Source organism: Mesoplodon densirostris, chromosome 1 (assembly GCF_025265405.1).
Source record: "Mesoplodon densirostris isolate mMesDen1 chromosome 1, mMesDen1 primary haplotype, whole genome shotgun sequence".
NCBI classification, from domain to species: domain Eukaryota; kingdom Metazoa; phylum Chordata; class Mammalia; order Artiodactyla; family Ziphiidae; genus Mesoplodon; species Mesoplodon densirostris.
Genome location: NC_082661.1, coordinates 85,226,785 through 85,245,570, shown reverse-complemented (window position 1 = coordinate 85,245,570; position 18,786 = coordinate 85,226,785). Strand labels below are relative to the sequence as shown.

General features: G+C 35.5%; 1 protein-coding gene and 1 pseudogene across 2 annotated transcripts in view; one reads left to right on the top strand and one right to left on the bottom strand.

Moving 5' to 3' along the window:
- Positions 1-18,786, bottom strand: part of USP53 (ubiquitin specific peptidase 53) — a 68,321-nt gene that overhangs the window by 19,749 nt on the left and 29,786 nt on the right. Inside the window, exons 4-13 of one of the 2 annotated variants that reach the window (XM_060105428.1) lie at positions 18,267-18,401; positions 16,110-16,223; positions 15,947-16,029; positions 13,587-13,692; positions 12,801-12,947; positions 11,632-11,781; positions 5,010-5,172; positions 4,362-4,514; positions 2,870-3,016; positions 1,169-1,907 (exon numbers count right to left, since the gene is read on the bottom strand). In XM_060105428.1, the coding sequence (XP_059961411.1) occupies positions 1,169-1,907; positions 2,870-3,016; positions 4,362-4,514; positions 5,010-5,172; positions 11,632-11,781; positions 12,801-12,947; positions 13,587-13,692; positions 15,947-16,029; positions 16,110-16,223; positions 18,267-18,401 (1,937 nt within the window). The remainder of the gene's footprint in view (positions 1-1,168; positions 1,908-2,869; positions 3,017-4,361; positions 4,515-5,009; positions 5,173-11,631; positions 11,782-12,800; positions 12,948-13,586; positions 13,693-15,946; positions 16,030-16,109; positions 16,224-18,266; positions 18,402-18,786) is intronic. The other variant, XM_060105432.1, reaches the window with a different exon arrangement.
- On the top strand, positions 618-8,118 carry LOC132494384 (ornithine decarboxylase-like; annotated as a pseudogene).

Below are 18,786 nucleotides of genomic sequence, written 5' to 3'. Positions count from 1 at the left end.
ATTATCAATTTACATCTCACAATTTAAAATACTTAAAAGGAGCTATTATCCTCATTTTTCAATAGGAGATTAAGGCTGTGAAAGTCAAATTAATTTGCCCAATAATTAAAATCCAAGCCTATCTGATTACAAAGTTCTGATCTTTCTAATACCCTAGGCTACCCCTTTTGAAGAGGTATTATGAAATTAACCTGCAAAGTAAAAAAGCTTCCCAAGTCTTTATTACAGTGATTATTTCGGTAAAACATGAGCGGTCGCTTTTTGCAAATCTGGCTTTTCAATAATGAATGTAATAAAACACCAGCTAACATCAAATTAAGATGCTTTAGATCGATTAAGAGCAGAAATAGTGGCTAAATTGACCTAAGTGGTGGACATGTTTTAGAGGTTACACAGAGAGCTGCAAATAGACTGCTAACAGTAATATAATAAATGATTTCAGAATTAATTAAGAATTAATTGAACACAAACTTAGTTATTTGGTTGTATTCTTTTTTTTTTTCTTTTTTTTTGCATTACGTGGGCTTCTCACTGCTGTAGCCTCTCCCGTTGCGGAGCACAGGCTCCGGACATGCAGGCCCAGCAGCCATGGCTCACGAGCCCAGCCGCTCCGCGGCATGTGGGATCCTCCCAGACCGGGGCACGAACCCGTGTCCCCTGCATTGGCAGGCGGACTCTCAACCACTGCGCCACCAGGGAAGCCCTGGTTGAATTCTTTAATACTTGCTAAAGGAAAAATATCTCTTTCATGGAACTGGGTTGTGACAGAAGAAAATAACCCCAGTTCTGAGTTACAGATGTTAGAAATGGGATAATGAACATTAACTAGGTTGAAGAATTAAACAATTAGCTTAATGACTGAGATACACCAATTTAAATCTATGGTTTAAAACCTGTAGTAGATATACATCAATAGTTTTTAGTGGCAACAATGATAATGTATTTTACTTTCTAAATTTCCCCAAAATAAACAGTTGTTATTCTGGGAATCAAGAAATAACTATTAAAAATAGAAACTTGATATATCAAATAACCTGCAATATCCCAGGATACTCTGAGCTCAAGCTCTTTCCTTTTCATTTAACTGACCCCAACCTTTGAAAGTTACTTCAAATAACTAAAAAGAGAGAATGGTGGGGGGAAATCATTCATATAACTTGTGTATTACCTGAAGGATGCGGCTTCTTTAACACCACTGATATCCATCACTGTACCATTTCCATCGATAACAGGTGAGTCCAAATTAGCAGAGCCATTACTGATATGATCACTGCTTTCATATCCAGACTCTGTCCTTTGCATCTGCCAATTGTCACCATGAACTTTAGTTTCTTTGAGGGTGTTATTTTTCTCTGTTCCTTTTCCATTAAATTCAAGGGAACTCCTGCTTCCTGTTTCTTGCTTCATTTCATCTTCATATATAGTCATTAAACATTTTTGCTTTGGATTCTCTTTTGGACAACTGTTAAAACTCTGATCTTTGCTACATTTAGATTTGTTACTAATATTTGATTTATGTCTTGGACTATGCTGCCTTTTTTCACTTTCATTAAAAATACTATCGACATTTAATGTTTCTCTCATAGGTTTCCAACCTCGATTTCGGCTTTTAGTGCTGCCATTACTGCTGCTTCCTTTATCCCTAGAATCTTGGCTACTGTCTGTATCATATCCAGTACCACTGTCACTCTTAAATTTGCCAGTTATTTTCTCTCCTGAAGCAAGAATCTGGGATTTACTTGAACTTAATGTTTGTGCAGAAGCTCGACTCTGATGGGCAATTCGGTCATGCTTACACGGTCCTTTTCCTTGAATATGATATAGATGTGGATTCCCATATTGTCTAAAGCCATTTGGGGCAGGAGGTGATCCAGACTTGAAATGTGGAAGGTCTTCATCAACCAAATCTTTAAAAATAAATAGGTAAATAAAGATACAAATGAACTACTCTTCAGAGCCACTTTTTAGTCACAAGTCAAATACCTTGTTTGAGAAGAAATGTTAAACAGTAATAAGTAAATCATAACATAAATGGTTATATAATGATTTTTTAAAATGCTCTCTAAAGTAGATCATAAGATAATTAAAGCAATTAAAAAAAACTATTCTATCTCACTCATAATTAATAAAAACCATGAAAATAAAAGTATTTCCCACCTATTATATTGGTAAAGATTTAAAATGTATTAAACCACCTGCTGTTGGAAACAGACATCTAATCACTGTTGGTGGGAGTGCAGACTGTCACTGTATTTTAGGAGGACAACTGAGCCACACCTACCAAAGTTGAAAATAAATAAACATACCCTAAAGCCAGCAATTATTCTGAAAGAATTTTATGCTAATGGCTGTATGCAAAAAGTACCTGTGAAAGGATTTCACTGCAGCAAGAATCTTAAATCAAGTTCTAAAGTCTAGCAATATCAGTTAAACTATACTATGTCCATAAAGAAAAGAGCATAAAACCATAAAAAGTAAGACGTGCTCATAATGAACTGGAAACTATTAACAGTGGAACAGAGCGAAGGTCAAGGGTTGCAGGAAAAGAAGTTCTTTTCACTTAATTTTATAACCTTCCTTATTATTTGAATGTACCATACGGGTGAATTGAATTTATAGTTAAAAGTAAAGTTGAAACATAAAAAACACAAGAATTCCAGGCTAGAATTGAATAAGAACTAGGAAAACTTTACATTTATAGGTTTAATAGGTATAGTAAAGAAATCATACTAAGATACATAATATCTAAATAAATATATATATAATATATAAAGAAATTATATTAAATTGTATTAAATTATAAAACTTAGCTTTAAAATAAGATTTTAGCTGCCCCTTTTCCAATGAATGCTGTAAGTTCTTAAGTTACCTCTCTGTCTGCCCAAATCTTTTCTTTGTCCCCTTTCCAAATCTTTCCTTTGTGAGGAAAGTAAGTTTTTCTGTTCAATGGCTTTTAGAGCACATTCTCTGGAAATGTCTTTTATTTTTTCCCTTTGATCATTGTGACTTGACTTAACTGTAAAAGAAACCATTCTTTAATAATGATACAGATCATTTTTCAAATCGCTCAATAAAAGTACAAATTGAACTATATTAAAATTTAAGATGCTATATACTAACAAAATACAGATTAAACTATACAATGAAATCATTTTTATGCTTAACTAAAAACTCAATGTGATTTATGCTGACAATAGAGATGCAAGCTGTGTTTTAAAACTTCATGTATAGCTCTACGGCGAATGTAAAGGAAAACAAGAGAACTTTTCTTGAAATAATGAGAGCTAAAGGTAACTGAGTGGTTAGTATGTGTCAGGTGCTATTCTAGGTGTCTAAACTCATTTATCAATACTTCTCTGAGGTGGGTATAATTACTATCTTCATTTTGGATTTGGAAACAGAGGCATAGAGAAGTTAAGAACTCGCCCAAGTTCACATAGCTTGTACGTGTAGAAGCAGGATTATTAACACAAATTGCCTGGCTCCAGTGTCTGTGTTCTTAAACACATACCGTTTCTAGTAAAAGTAGGTATCTTTGAAAAATAGATAATGGCTTAAGATAAGAGTATCAATAATACATAAAATGGAAAAAGTTCCATTAAGAACTTTTAAAAGCATTTATCGTAAATGGTAATTGTTAATTCTGAATCTTATCACCCTTGATTAAATGGGTTACTTTTAGGGTTAGACATTATTTCATTAATATATTTAAAAGTTCCTTACAAAATCATCCTCAACGTCCACCCAATTAGAGTTTTGCATATTTCTAAACCATAACTGTACATCATGCTGTGATTGTTTCATGTTGGATCCTAATCACAGATCTTGGATTGTGAAAATTAAAGTTGTGGAATGATAATAACAGGAGAGAGTTGAATAAAAATGAGGTTAAAAATAAACTACAACTATAGTAACTTCAAACTATTGTTGCATTCACTAATACTACATTTAATTTTGGCATATGAGCCAAATTATTAACTAAATGTTTTTCCTCTACAAGTTAACAATTAACTCCTTGAAGGAAAGGCCATATCATAGCTTTCTCTGGTGACAGTCCAGGTTGCCTCCACCCTACTACTATGTACAGCCTTGAGTGCATGGAGAAACTCAAACACTAGTCGCGTCAAACCGTTCAAATAAAACTACGGGTCTCGGAGAAATGCTTAAGTCAAGATACAAAATTTTGTTTCTACTTTTTATTTTCTCTTCATGGCCAAGGAAAGCTAGTTAAGGACTCTCCTCTTGGTCCTTACCAAGAATTACAGATTCAGTAAGTGAAGAAAGAGGGAAGCTTAACTATGAAGAGAGGGGGAAGCTTAACTATTCAAGGACAATGTAAAAATGACAATTTAAATACATACCTGTTCCTCTACTGCCACTTGTTTGAATGTGGCTCCGATTAAATGATGAAATACTATCTGCTTGAAATTTTTGATTTTCTCTCTGTTTTGTCTGATCACCAAATCCATTTTCTTTTGAATTCTCCGACTTATGAATTGAGGGCTTTTCACATCCTTAAAAAGACCAACAAAAATGTATAATCCCCTTCCTCCTCTCCACCAGCAGAAGAGATATTTGAATCATCTTTTCAGACATTTTCAATAATATAGAGAAAATTACTTAAAAACTTAGAGGACTGACATCTTTTAAGGACTTCTACATGCTTTGTAAGGCATTCAAAAATGGCCTCGCTGATTTGGACTTTTCCAGTGTACTAACTCACTTTAAATCTCAATATTTACTGCTAGTAGGAGCTACCAGCCAAGTATCCCCTCCTGTGTTTGTGTGACCATAGTCGTGGGTGGCTGCTGAAGGTGCTTCTGAGGCCACAGATGAGGAAAGGTTTCTTTATAAAGACTAACTCTAAGTATTAGAATTTTCCTGAACTCCACTTTACTGAAACTAAATTTTGAAATTATCTTCAACATTCATTTCATATTCAGTATATTAGTATTCCTAGTGTGATTGTGATAACAGAAAAACACTAAAAAGAACTTTTAAACAATCACCTATATTTTCTGCAACAGATTTATGATGTGACCAGTTGATGACATGCCTGAGTGCATCTTCAGTGGAAACTGCTGTGCCATCTGGGTTTGCGTAAAACAAAAGCAGTGGTTGGAAGTGGCATCGGATACACTTGGAGACCACATCTTTCCATCTAGTTCCAACCTTAAAAAATTACAAATGAATAGAAACAAAACAAAACCTTGTAATCAATGTGTTACATGAAAAGGCAGAGACTGAATTACTTTGTATATTAAAAAATTTTAAAGACACTCAGACACTAGCAGTTCAACTGTTCATCATACTATATGATTAATTTTATTTTATTTAGTAACTAGTCTAGATAAAAATCATATAAACATTACCATTAAAAAACTGATGGGCAAGATTGTACACTTTCTATATCAAGATCTAGATTATCAAATTTTTAAAGGCTTTATTCATACATGTTGATTGACTTTTGACAAAGACTTCAAGCAATTTAATGGGGAAATATAAGAGTCTATTCAACAAATGGTGCTGGAACAACTGGATGGCCGTATGAAAAAATGTGGACACCATTCCACTAAAAGCACAAAAATTAACTCAGAACGAGTCTTAAAAAACCTATAAAGCTTATAGAAGAAAACAAAAGAGAAAATTTTAACAAACTTGGGGAAGGTAAAAATTTCTTAGATAGGACATCAAACGAATCACAGAAGAAAAAATTATAAAATGGGTTTCATCAAAATGAGTTAATAAGTTCTGCTCTTTAAAAGACACCATTAAGAAAATGGAGGAAAAGAAAAAGCCACAGACATCTAATAGAGAACTGGTGAGCAGAATAAAGAATTACTATAACTCATTAATAAGATAATCCAATTTGAAAAATGTACAACACATCTGGACACTTCACCAAAAAGACATAAGAATGGCCAATAAGCACATTAAAAGATACTCAAAACATTATTAATCATAAGGGAAATGCAAATTAAAACCACCGTGAGATAACATTATACATTCACTAGAAGGGCTAACGTTAGGATGATTACCAGCGTGGAGTGCTGCTAAAAATGTGGAGCAACTGGAACTCCCAGTACACTGCTGGCAGGAATGTAAATTGTACAACTGCTCTGGAGATCAATCTGCCAGTTCCTTGTAAAGTTTAACATACACTTACTGTACAACCCAGAAATTCCACTTCTGGGTATTATCTGAGCGTAACAGAAAATAATATGTTCACGCAAAGACTGTTCATACCTCTAAAGGTAAATGGATAAATTGTTACAGTCATAAAATGTAACACAACAATAAAAATGAAGCACTGATACACACAACATGAATGAATATTAAAAGATATTATGCCGGTCAGTCCCTTTAGGCTCTGCCGCCGCTGCTGCCCCTCTGCCAGAGCTCCGGCACCACCTCAGGCCGGCGGTTCTCCGCAGGAGGGAGGGAGCGAGGCGGCTGACGGGGGCGGCGGGGACCCCACGGCGGGCTGGCCGGCGGTCCTGCTCGCTTGGTGGCGGCGGCTGCGTCTCGTCTCCATGGGGTCTGCCCGCGGCGCCCGTGCACTCTAAGGTGGACAGCAGGTTGTGCGTTTGTCAGAACATTTCCACTGCTGTACCGAGGGCACACGCATCTTCAGTGGGACTTGGAATTCCTGGAGAATTGCCTTTGTGAAAAGCTGGCATAATTTCTTTAAATTTCATCTCTTAGCTTCCCATAAAGATATCAAGAAACCATGAACAACTTTAGTAATGAAGAGTTTGACTGCCATTTCTTAGATGAAGGCTTTACTGCCAAGGCCATTGTGGACCAAAAAATTAATGAAGTTTCTTCTTCCGACGATAAGGATGCCTTCTATGTTGCGGACCTGGGAGACATTCTAAAGAAACATCTGAGATGGTTTAAAGCTCTTCCTCGGGTCACCCCCTTTTATGTAGTCAAATGCAGTGATAGCAGAACCATAGTGAAGGCCCTAGCTGCCACAGGGACAGGATTCGACTGTGCCAGCAACACTGAAATCCAGTTGGCGCAGAGTCTCATGGTGCCTCCAGAGAGGATTCTCTATGCAAATCCTTATAAACAAGTGTCTCAGATTTAATACGCTTCCAATAATGGAGTCCAGATGATGACTTTTGATAGTGAAGTTGAGTTGATGAAAGTTGCCAGGGCACATCCAAAGGCCAAGTTGGTTTTGCGGATTGCCACGGATGATTCCAGAGCAGTCTGTCGCCTCAGTGTCAAATCTGGTGCCACAGTCAAAACCAGCAGGAACGGGCGAAAGAGCTAGCTATTGATGTCATTGCTGTCAGCTTCCACGTGGGAAGTGGTTCCACTGACCCAGGGACCTTCCTGCAGCCCATCTCTGATGCCCGTTGTGTCTCTGACATGGGAGCTGAGGCTGGTTTCAACATGTATCTGCTTGATATTGGTGGTGGCTTTCCTGGATCTGAGGATGTAAAGCTTAAATTTGAAGAGATCACCAGTGTAATCAACCCATTGATTGATTGGACAAGTATTTTCCATCAGACTCCGGTGTGAGAATCATAGCTGAGCCAGGAAGATACTATGTTGCATCAGCTTTCACACTAGCAATTAATATCATTGCCAAAAAACTCGTATTAAAGGAACAGACAGGCTCTGATGAAGATGAGTTGAGTGAACATTTATGTATTATGTGAATGATGGAGTATATGGATCATTCAACTGCATCCTCTTTGATCATGCACAAGAAGACCCAAGACTCTTCTTGGGTCTGCAGAAGAGACCCAAACCAGATGTGATGTATTATTCATGTAGCATCTGGGGACCGGCCTGTGATGGCCTGGATCGCACTGCTGAGCGCTGTAACTTGCCCAAGATGCATGTGGGTGATTGGATGCTCTTTGAAAACATGGGTGCTTACACTGTCGCTGCTGCTTCTACTTTCAATGGATTCCAGAGACTGACATCATCTACTACGTGATGTCAGGGCCAACATGGCAACTGATGCAGCAAATACAGAACCACGACTTCCCACTCGGAGTAGAGGAGCAGGGTGTTGGCACTCTGCCTGTGTCCTGTGCTTGGGAGGGTGGAATGAAATAGCACCCAGAAGCCTGTGCTTCAGCTCATATTAATGTGTAGATACCATTCTTGTAGCTGTTAAGTGTGAGTTTAGCTTGATTTAAGGGTTTGGGGGGGACCATTTAACTTAATTTCTGCCAGTTTTGAGATGTCTATGTAAATAGGGTTGGCACAGATGCAACGATGTGTAAGACTAGGTGATGGGGTCACACTTATCTGTGTTCCTATGGAAACTATTTGAACATTTGTTTTACATGGATTTTTATTCACTTTTCAAACATGCTACTAAAGTGTGCCCCTCAACTGCTGAGCAAGCATTTGTAGCTTGTGCATTGGCAGAATGGGCCAGAAGCTTAGTGTTGTGACCTGTTTTAAAATAAATAAATAAAGTATCTTGCAATTAAAAAAAAAAGATATTATGCCTAGCAAAGGAAGCCAAACACAGAGAATGTCTATTGTAAGAGACCATTCACATAAACTGTAGAATGAGATCAATGATTTCCTGGGACCCAGGGTTGGGGACAGCAAAGGGACGTGACACGATTTTCTGGAGTGATGAAAACGTTCTATACAATGATTGTGGAGGTTAAACAGGCATGTATACAGTTGTCAAAATGCAAACTATACACTTAGAATGGGTACATTTTAATGTTTGTAAATTATATCTCTATACAGTTCATTTAAAAACAAAACAAAACCAATGAAACAAAAAACAAAGCATTCTAGAATATTAGCTTTTTATTAGAGAAGGAAGGGGTCTTTAAAAAAATTTTCTGAGGAGTTTGTTCAAATTATACATTTTTAGCTGTTTACCCTCTTTACCTGGGATTCTGAGATACTTGAAGAACTAGAGTAGTTTGAAAACAAAACAAACCTGAAACTCAAAGAGTGACTACCCAGTTCTTCCTTCAAATTTTGACAATTTAAACTATGAGAATGCAAAATAGGAGTGCCAAAATGTTGCTGCATACTGACTCAAGATGGAACTTCTTAATAAACTGCCATATCAAAGTACTAAGTAATTCAAGCAAAGTGTGGACTTTAGAATATGAATTTCCAAATTTTTTCACTGGCTTTATTGAGTATAATTTAATAAAATAAAACCATCCAATTACACTGTACAAGTCAGTGAGTTCTGATAAATGTCTACAATCATGTAATCCTCACTTCCAAAACTCTCCCTGTACCCCTTTGCAATGCCTGGCAACCAATGGTCTACTCTGTCACTTTATTTTTTCCTTTTCTAGAATTTCATATAAGCGGAATCATATTATTTAGCTGTTTGTGTCTCACTTCTTTCATTGAGCGCAATGCTTTTGATATTTTTCTACATTGTTGCATGTATCACTAGTTCATTCCTTTTTATTGCTGATGATTATATTCCATTGTATGGTTGTACAACTTCTTTATCTATTCACCTGATGATAGACATTTGAGTTTTTTCCAGTTTTGGTTACTATGAGTAAAACTACTATGAACATTGAAGTACAAATGATGTATGGATACATGCTTTCACAGGAGTGGAATTGCTAGGTTGTATGATAAGTTTATGTTTAAATTTATAAGAAACTGACCAACTGTTTTCTAAAGTGATTGTTAAATTTTGCTTTTCCATCAGCCTCACGAGAGTCCTTGCCAGCTCTTGGTATGGTCAGTCTTTTTAATTTTAGGCATTCCAATAGGTGAGTAATGCAATCTCATTGTGAATCAAATTTGTACTTTCTTTGTGCTTAATGATGTACTGAATATCATTTCAAGGGCCATTCATATGTCTTCTTTGGTGAACTGTCCAAATCTTTTGCCCACTTTTTAATTGATTTGTCTTTTTATTATTGAGTTTAAGAGTTCTTGGGCTTCCCTGGTGGTGCAGTGGTTGGGAATCCACCTGTCAATGCAGGGGACACGGGTTTGAGCCCAGGTCCGGGAAGATCCCACATGCCACGGAGCAACTAAGCCCATGCGCCACAAATACTGAGCCTGCGCTCTAGAGCCCGTGAGCCACAACTACTGAGCCCACGTGCCACAACTACTGAACCCCGTGTGCCTAGAGCCCGTGCTCTGCAACAAGAGAAGCCACCGCAATGAGAAACCTGTGCACCGCAACGAGGAGTGGCCCCCACTCGCCGCAACTAGAGAAAGCCCACGCACAGTAACGAAGACCCAACGCAGCCAAAAATAACTAAATTAAATACATAAATTTTAAAAAAAAGTTCTTTATATATTCTGAATATAGCCTTTATTAGATATATGCTTGACAAATATTTTCTCCCAGTCTATAGTTTGTCTTTTCATTCTAACAGTACCTTACTGAAGAGCAAAAGTTTTGACAAAGTCCAATTTATCAGCTAGTTTTATGGTCCATGTTTACTGACTGTTATCTAATAAATCTCTCTATAGCCAAACAGCAGTTTTAACCTTCTTATCTGATATGTCTACTTCTGTCATTTTTGGGTTTTTTTTTATCTTAAGGCAATTTAATATCAGATCTGGCCTGGAACTGACCTCCGAGATCAGTTATTAGTATGAACCCTCATTTTTGAGGTGCTGATGATGAAGTTGCTGAGAGAAGAGAAGGTGTGCTCCATTTCCCTACTCTGCCTGCTCACCCCATTTCATGTGATTTGAAGAAGTGAAATGGCAGAGAAGGTCTGTTGTTACTGATATTCCTTCAGGGCATGGGTCATGTCTTCCTACTTCTTTGTATATTTGGTAATTTTTTAGTGAATGCTATTTTGAAATGGCATACTGAAATTTCACTGAATTTTACATTTTTGGCTATTGAACTATTTTGTTTTCCTTTTAAATTTCTGACATGTAGTTATGTGTTATGTCATATGGTATCATCTTGGCCCTCTGAAGGCATCATTTTAAGCTTTTTATGTCAGGTCCAGAGCAATCTTCAGTCTAGGAATAATTTAGCCCCACTATTAAGGTGCTATTTTTCTGAGGATTCAACTTGATGTCCTGTGTATCCACTCTTGCTAGTATGGATGCAAACTATTCTAGCCCCGTATGAGTTTAGGGAATTGTTTTCCAGTGGTCCCTTCTGCCACCTTGTGCTCATTTACCCTACACATGGTGGATCACTATTCAGCCAAAGATTAAAGGGAATCCCTCTGCCAATCTCCAGAACCTTCCCTCTGTGCAGCTTTCTTTCTGGTAATCTGTCCAGCAAATTTTAGCCATCTTGGTCTCCTTGAACTCTAATTTCGGTTTCCTCAACTCAGTGAGACTACGAGGCTTCATTTGGGTTCTCCCTCGCTGCACTGCAATCCAGAAACTACCGCTAGGCAGTAGGCAGGGATCATTGTAGGGTTCATCTTGTTGGTTTCCCTTTTTTCTGTTCAACTGCCTGTCGTCTGGTGTCTAAAGCAGTTGCTTCATCTATTTGGCTTTCTAATTTTTAATACTGGAGGGCTTTAATGATGCTATTATAATTAAATTCACTTATTACTATTTTACATAAATACTTACATATAATAATTATTTTATATAATTATTTCATTATTATATCATTTATTCCTAAAAAGTAAAAATCACAATAAACATTCCAGTTAGTAAAGCGTCACTTACCTCTTTCACATTTGCATCATCAAAAAATACCCATTTGGAACTCTTGGTATGAAAAGCAAAGGCACAATAATGTCGGCTAGTGTAGCAAATCATGCCAACAAGGTGAAGTTCACTATTTTTGGCATTTTCATCAGTAACCCTATAAAAAAGCTGTTTAAAAATAATGTATATTTAATACTGTATCTTTTTGAAAATGAGGAACAATTATTTGATGAGTCATGCATTTGATTCTCTATGAAAAATATTTCTCATGCATACTGCCCCAAACTGATACTATATTAATACTAAAGACACCACATTGCACTGTTAACAGAATTACTACTTTCAATTAGTCCACAAGAAACATTAAGTCCAATAAAATGTATTTACTACAACTTAGTTTAGTAGCACAGTATCTCTAACACAGAATTTACTCTTTACATACATAAACTCAAAATGTGAGGTAAATTACACATTTCCTGATAATTCATGATTGAATCACATATTTTAACATACATTAGACATACTACCTCAAGATAACTATTTAAAAGTTTAATTGTAATATAAACCAATTCAAAATATATTAAGATAGTAAAAAGAATACTAAGAGATCAGAGCTGTAGATGAATTTTTTTTTTTTTTTTTTTTTTGCGGTATGCGGGCCTCTCACTGCTGTGGCCTCTCCCGCTGCGGAGCACAGGCCCCGGACGCGCAGGCCCAGCGGCCACGGCTCACGGGCCCAGCCGCTCCGCGGCACATGGGATCCTCCCAGACCGGGGCACGAACCCGCATCCCCTGCATCGGCAGGCGGACTCTCAACCACTGCGCCACCAGGGAGGCCCTGTAGATGAATTTTAAATCTTAAATTTTTCTAGCTTAATATTTGTATTTATAATCATTATCAAACACACACATACACACACACATGCAGTATCATATCGTCATCACTCTACAGTGATACAGGGATAGAGCGCGTGATGGTTTAGTTTGTAACTGAAAGCCATTCCTAGTCTAAGCAAGAAAGGCATTCCAGTTAGCCTAATTTGATTAACTTTATCAGAATTACATCTGCAAATTATTTCCTTTAGAAAGAAAATTTAGTTCTGAAAAACAAAGTGCCTTATAATATATGAAGATGTTTTAGAGAAATTTAAAAATAAAAAGGAAGAGAATGAAAAGAGTTGATATACCCCAGGAAGATAAAGATGTGTTGCGAGATTCCGAACAACATCCTCGGTCAAGTCAGAATGCTCAGAGTCCCAGACTAAACCAATTGTAACAATCTCTGGGCAGTTCATTAAAACACGCCGAATTTTTATTTTTTGGCCACAGTTACTCTAAAGAAAAACACAAAAGACAACTTTTGAAATTATCAAAACAGATATACCACAAGTAATGCCTTATACAGTTTGCATTATGCAATAACAATCTTAACATGTATCAGAAATTTATTTCTTCAGCATATTAAAATAGACTTCTAGCAAAGTATTTGTCTTAGTTATTGATTAAACATAAAGTTTATTTTAAATCAAAGTACTTTTCTTTGGTATTTTTGTAAATCTGTTAAAACAAGAAGTCAACCTAAAAAAAAGCAGATATAAAGCCCTTGAAGCCATTATAATGAAGCCATAATAATGTTACATGAGGGAAGAATAATACCATCTGTAATGTTTATTTAAAGAAAAACAAAAAATTTGTTTTTTGTTACAAACAAAAAATTTCTCTAAAGAGAAATTCTCTCTTTAGTCAAATGATAGACTTCAGAACTTAATCAACATATGCTACCTTAAATCCTTCACAGTGTTAAAGTTTTTAAAGAGCTCATATGGTATAAAGAGTTACCTAAGAAAACACTGAAAAAATAAATTCTTCAAATTAATTCCAAATATAATTAATATTTGCATGGTAATTTCTGAATGTCTATTTTCAAATTTACAAATACAGAAGCACACTAATGTTCTCCAAATTATACTTACAGGACATTTCCTATAGTCATCGGTTGTATTTGCTGCTTGCAGCAATTCTGCAAACATTTCAGGCTTAGAGCGTTCATGCCTTTCCATCATTCTTTCAACTTCATTGCTACAAAAGAAAGAAGCAGTCCCAAATCCGGCCTATGAACTTAAAAAATATCCAGTAAATCTGCATCAAAAATACTAAGTTATCAATATAGGTATGATCATTTTTTTCTGTCTTAAAACACAATTTTGTTTGAAAAATTAACCATGAAGTAAATTTCCATTAAATGAAAAATTATGATATTTGGCAGGTTATGATGAAAAAAGTTAGGTCAAGAACAGAATAAAATAACATGAAATCATACCATTGTTTGGAATTAGATGATTGAGGTAAGATGTTCCATCTGAAGGTAATTCTAAGTTAACAGTTTCTTTTACATTATTACTTAACAAACAGGGACTTGAGTTTAAACTTTTGCCTAACAAGAACAAGAAACTTTAGGAAAGGCTCCCTCTCTGGCCTAAAGTTCCCATAAACAAAGTTATTTTCAGCTAAGAGAAGGGCCCTTTGCTGATTAATGCAGAAGTCACAACCAAAGCTACTTAAATGAGGCTTGTGCCTTTTGATCCTATTATGACTACTAACCATTTCATTAGAGTCTAGGCAGGGTATCAGTGCCATTTTGTATCCAACTTCTCCTAGAGTCAAATTTTTACATATCAAGGTATTAAGTATCTTTAAACAACTATTTAAACATTTCCAAAAAGATATATAATGTAAGCTCAATACGCCTACTAGCTTCCATTTGTGGTGCTCTGGTTTTACTTAATAGTAATTTTAACTGTCCTAGAACTGGATATATTTTACAGTTCAATGGTAAATAATATACAATATTCAATAACAACTAAAAGTACCAATTCTTCTAAAGCACTTCACAAGTAGACTAGAAAGCACTAAATCTGACAGGCTCATTCAAACTGCACATAATTGTTTTTTACAAAATTGACAGCATCAGAGTAGTGGTTAACCAGATACATTTTGAATTTGAAATGAACCCAGACCTGGGTTTCAATCTTAATTCATCCATTTACCAGGTTAATCATATTAAGCCTATTTCTTGATCAACAAAAGTTTTTGTTAAGATTAAAAGCAACAATTTATGTAAAGCCTGGAACATAGTAAGCACTGAACAACTGGTATTCAATACTTATAAAAAGAGAGAGATTATAATTAGAATTCAAATTCTGGGCTTTTGCAATTTGTGGCGTGGACCAGGGAGAGACTGATGGAACTCTAATTCTTATTACCTAAGATACTGTCTCAGAGCACTGTCATTTTACACAAGAGTTTCAAAGTAGACTTAAAGTTTTACAGCTTTTAATTTGTGGTCTATTCTTATTCAAACACCACCCTACTTTTCATACAAAGTGAATGAAACTGACTACAAATGACTGAAGTTTAAAGAATGTTCCTCTAAATCGATGTTTCCCAACTCTGTATATATCCAAATTACCAACTTGCTATATTCAATGATCTTTAAGAAATAATGTGCTATATCCAAAATAAATCAAGGAAGTTTAATAATACAATGAAATGGATGAGCACCTAATATTCACTTTGTGCAATGATAAAAATATTGGTAGCATTTAGCAACTAACTGCTGTCCTGATGTATTCTGATTAATAATTATTGATCCATGTTTTGTCTTTTGTATTAAAGTATCTGCAAACATTTATGATCTCATTTAATGTTTATCATACATCAAATATTTACACTCTCAAATACATGTTGCCATGTTCAAACAACTCTTATTATGTAAAGTCTAGAGATCATTTTTTGGATCCCTAAGCTGATGTTTCATGGCTAGGGAGGGAGGGGACAGACAAGCATGGCAAATTTTTATTTCAGGTGAATGTTATGGCCTTAAACGCAATAAACCTAACAGAGGATTATTTTCACTTTTTTCTTTCTTGTCTGCTTACCCTAGCTTCCATCACTACGCAGGGACATGGTGGAGCCGACAGGAGACATGGCCACTACAAAGGTAACACCTTAGCAAAAATGAAGAAATCATGTACAATTCCATTTACCCTTGAACTTGTCATTTTAAGCTCTCCTTCACAGTTTCAAAAACTTGCTATAAATATAAATAGATATATATTTTGACAAATATTTTGTACATTTCACTGAGTGACATCTATATTTGGTTAAGTCAGAAACAACTGAAATAGACATCACTTAGTACCCCTGATGGTAGCACATTTGTTAACCTCAGAGAGTAGATATTCATATATGTTACAGTTTCATAAAATAAAGGCTCAGTGTGATCAAATACATGACTAACATCTTTGGTAAATATGCTTTAATAGGTTCTTACCATAGGGCTGTTGTAGAAATGTACCGCACAAATTCTGTAAACGGCAGAGGATCTGATGATGCTCCACAGCTACGACACACACACTGCAGGTAAAAATATATGTCTAATTTATCAATCATAAAACATAAATATAGTCTCTAATAAAACAGTTAAGCCATCTCACCTGTTCATACAGAGTCATAGCAAACTTCTGGTGAGTGATACAAGATTTAGAGGTACACATGTCTGCATCTCTGCTTGGCACTATGTGAAAATGAATCCTCTCCAATATATTTTCCTAATTTAAAAATTAAAAGACAAATGAGTTGCAAATCTTGCATAGGACACTTCAAAATACAACTCTTTTTAACTTTACAGATTGAAAAATCTAAGTATTTTCCAAAGTGTCAAACTTAGAAGTGCCATATACATTGTCAGCTTTTCAGCTTCCTTCTTTAACCGAGCCTTCAAATGTTGCTCAATTATTCACCTTTTGCAGCATTCGATTTTAAAAAAATTTTTAGCAAAACATTGTAGTGTAACATGATTTTAATAAAGATTTAAAAGATCAATTCATGGTGGCTGACATCTAGAATTTAGTATTAGAAAACAAGATTTCCTATGTTCCCAGCATTCTCACATTGAGAAAAAGCAATTAATTTAAAAAAATCCTACTTGGATCATTTGGATAGTCTATATAACTTAAATCAAAACACCAATGATAAAGGCTTATAATACCTGCACTAACAACCCGAATGCAAGTAATCTGCTCTTCAACAAACTTCTTATGAAAGTGTGGATTTGTAATATAGATCAATAAGGGGTATTAATTTCTTTAACAAATTATCCTTTTTACCAAAACTTAACCAATGGATTATTTTAATTAGTTAACTTCCCCCTCCTCTGCCCCAGGACATTTATAACTATTCAATTATTTAAGCCTGGATTTCTAGATATCCCATGAATAATCATATCATGGATTAGTATACTTCACTTAAGTGAAAGTAAGACTATAAAGTTCAGTATTGTACAAAATATATCCATTTATATTTTAAGCAGTGGAGCAATTATAAACATGAGAAGTATGAAAAGCATATTTCATGACTGTGTGTGTTGTTTTTGTCATATTTTAGTCAACATGGCAAGTGTGCTAAGCATTCGAGATGTTCATTTTAAAAAAAACATAAATGCCAAATGAATTCTATGAAGAGTAATAAATTCTTCAAAAATTTGGAGAACAGATTGGGGTGCTTTGATGATGCATTATCTAGTAGATGTGACTTACGTTGAACTTTAACAAATAATAGATTAGGAAAGTTTTGACTATTTCAGGAACTTGAGCAAAGGCTATAAAACAGGAATTTAAAAGACATGTTTGAGGAATGGACTGAAACTATCTCACCAGAAGGGAACATTCAGTAAGGAAGCAAAGAGATAAACTGGAGTTTGAATTTAAAGAGCCTTAAATGTCAGAAGAGAGTCAGATGTGAATCACAGAAATATCTGAAGTGCAAGCATTTATCTGAAAAAAATTATATTAATATGGTGGCTGTTAAAAAAGACTCTTAGGATATAAGTTAAAAGGACACTAGTAAGGAGGCTTAAATAATGCTGAGAGTAGAGGCCCGAGCTAAACAGAAATGGTGACAGGGAAATAACATGGCGAGGCAAACCTTAAAAGGGTTTCTGATGAAAGAATTTACAGAATTTGCTGAAGAGATATAAGACTAAGAGTAGAAATAGCTATCTTAAATATAGGTGACATCTATGTTATTGAAACGATTAAACATCAACATGCATATTTAAGAAGGTATATAAGGTACATCCCTGATCAAAGGAATGCTCTACTCATCAATATGGTGGTAACACAGTCTCAGAACATCAACCTCAGTGAGTGATTCTCAACCTGGAGTAAGGTGTATATCAGAATTGCTGCCCCTGACAGCTGCCCATCAAGATCCTCTGCTCTTCAAAGAGAATCATTGCATGTAATGAGAAATGTTACTGGGAGAGTGTGTTGCATATGTAAACCTTGCGGAACAGAATGACTCAAGTGCTATGATTTATACATAATAAGCCTTTTTGCTCCAATAAATAAATTCTAAAGTATTTTAGTAGCCTAACTCTGAAAAATTAGAGCAGCACAAATAATCAAAAGCAAAAGTACACAAAACACATGTGGACTTAAACTGAGCTTTGAAGGGTAGGTAAGACAAGGATCTACTGAGCAGTTCTGATACTTTTCCACTGCTATAAACTTATGTTTCATTTGTCTTAAAAGGTGCATAATTTAAGGAATGCCAACTGCCATTCTAACTTAAGGATTATCAGAAATACTTACAAAGCACTCTGCAGCATCATCCATAAGGCCAAGCTGAAATCGCTGCTCATCTTTGAAACTTTCTGCAAGAGCATGCCTTATGTTATCCGAAGGAAGTGCTTTTTCTCGACTGTGTTGAAACTGTGCAAATATTGTCTGGGAATCAACAAATACATCAACCAGTAAGTTTAACACCAACAACTAAAAAACACTTGAGCAATTTCATTTCAACAGCGAAACTCGAAACTCTATACTCAAACTAACAGTTTTTGCTTTAAAATTCCATACAAAAAATTAATTATTTCTATGAGTAATATGTAGAAATGGTTGCCCCAGTCTCTAAATCAAATGTTAGTGCATAAGAATTAAACATGTAAAGTTCTCAGATCCCATCCTAAGAGATTCTGATTGAGATGAGGCCCATTTTTAAACTGTTCCTTAGCTGACTATGATCTAAGTTGTTTAGAAAGAGTTTTGAGATAAGTCACTTTAAATCTTAAAGTGTACTGTAGGAATTAAAATTATGTTATACAAAAATAAA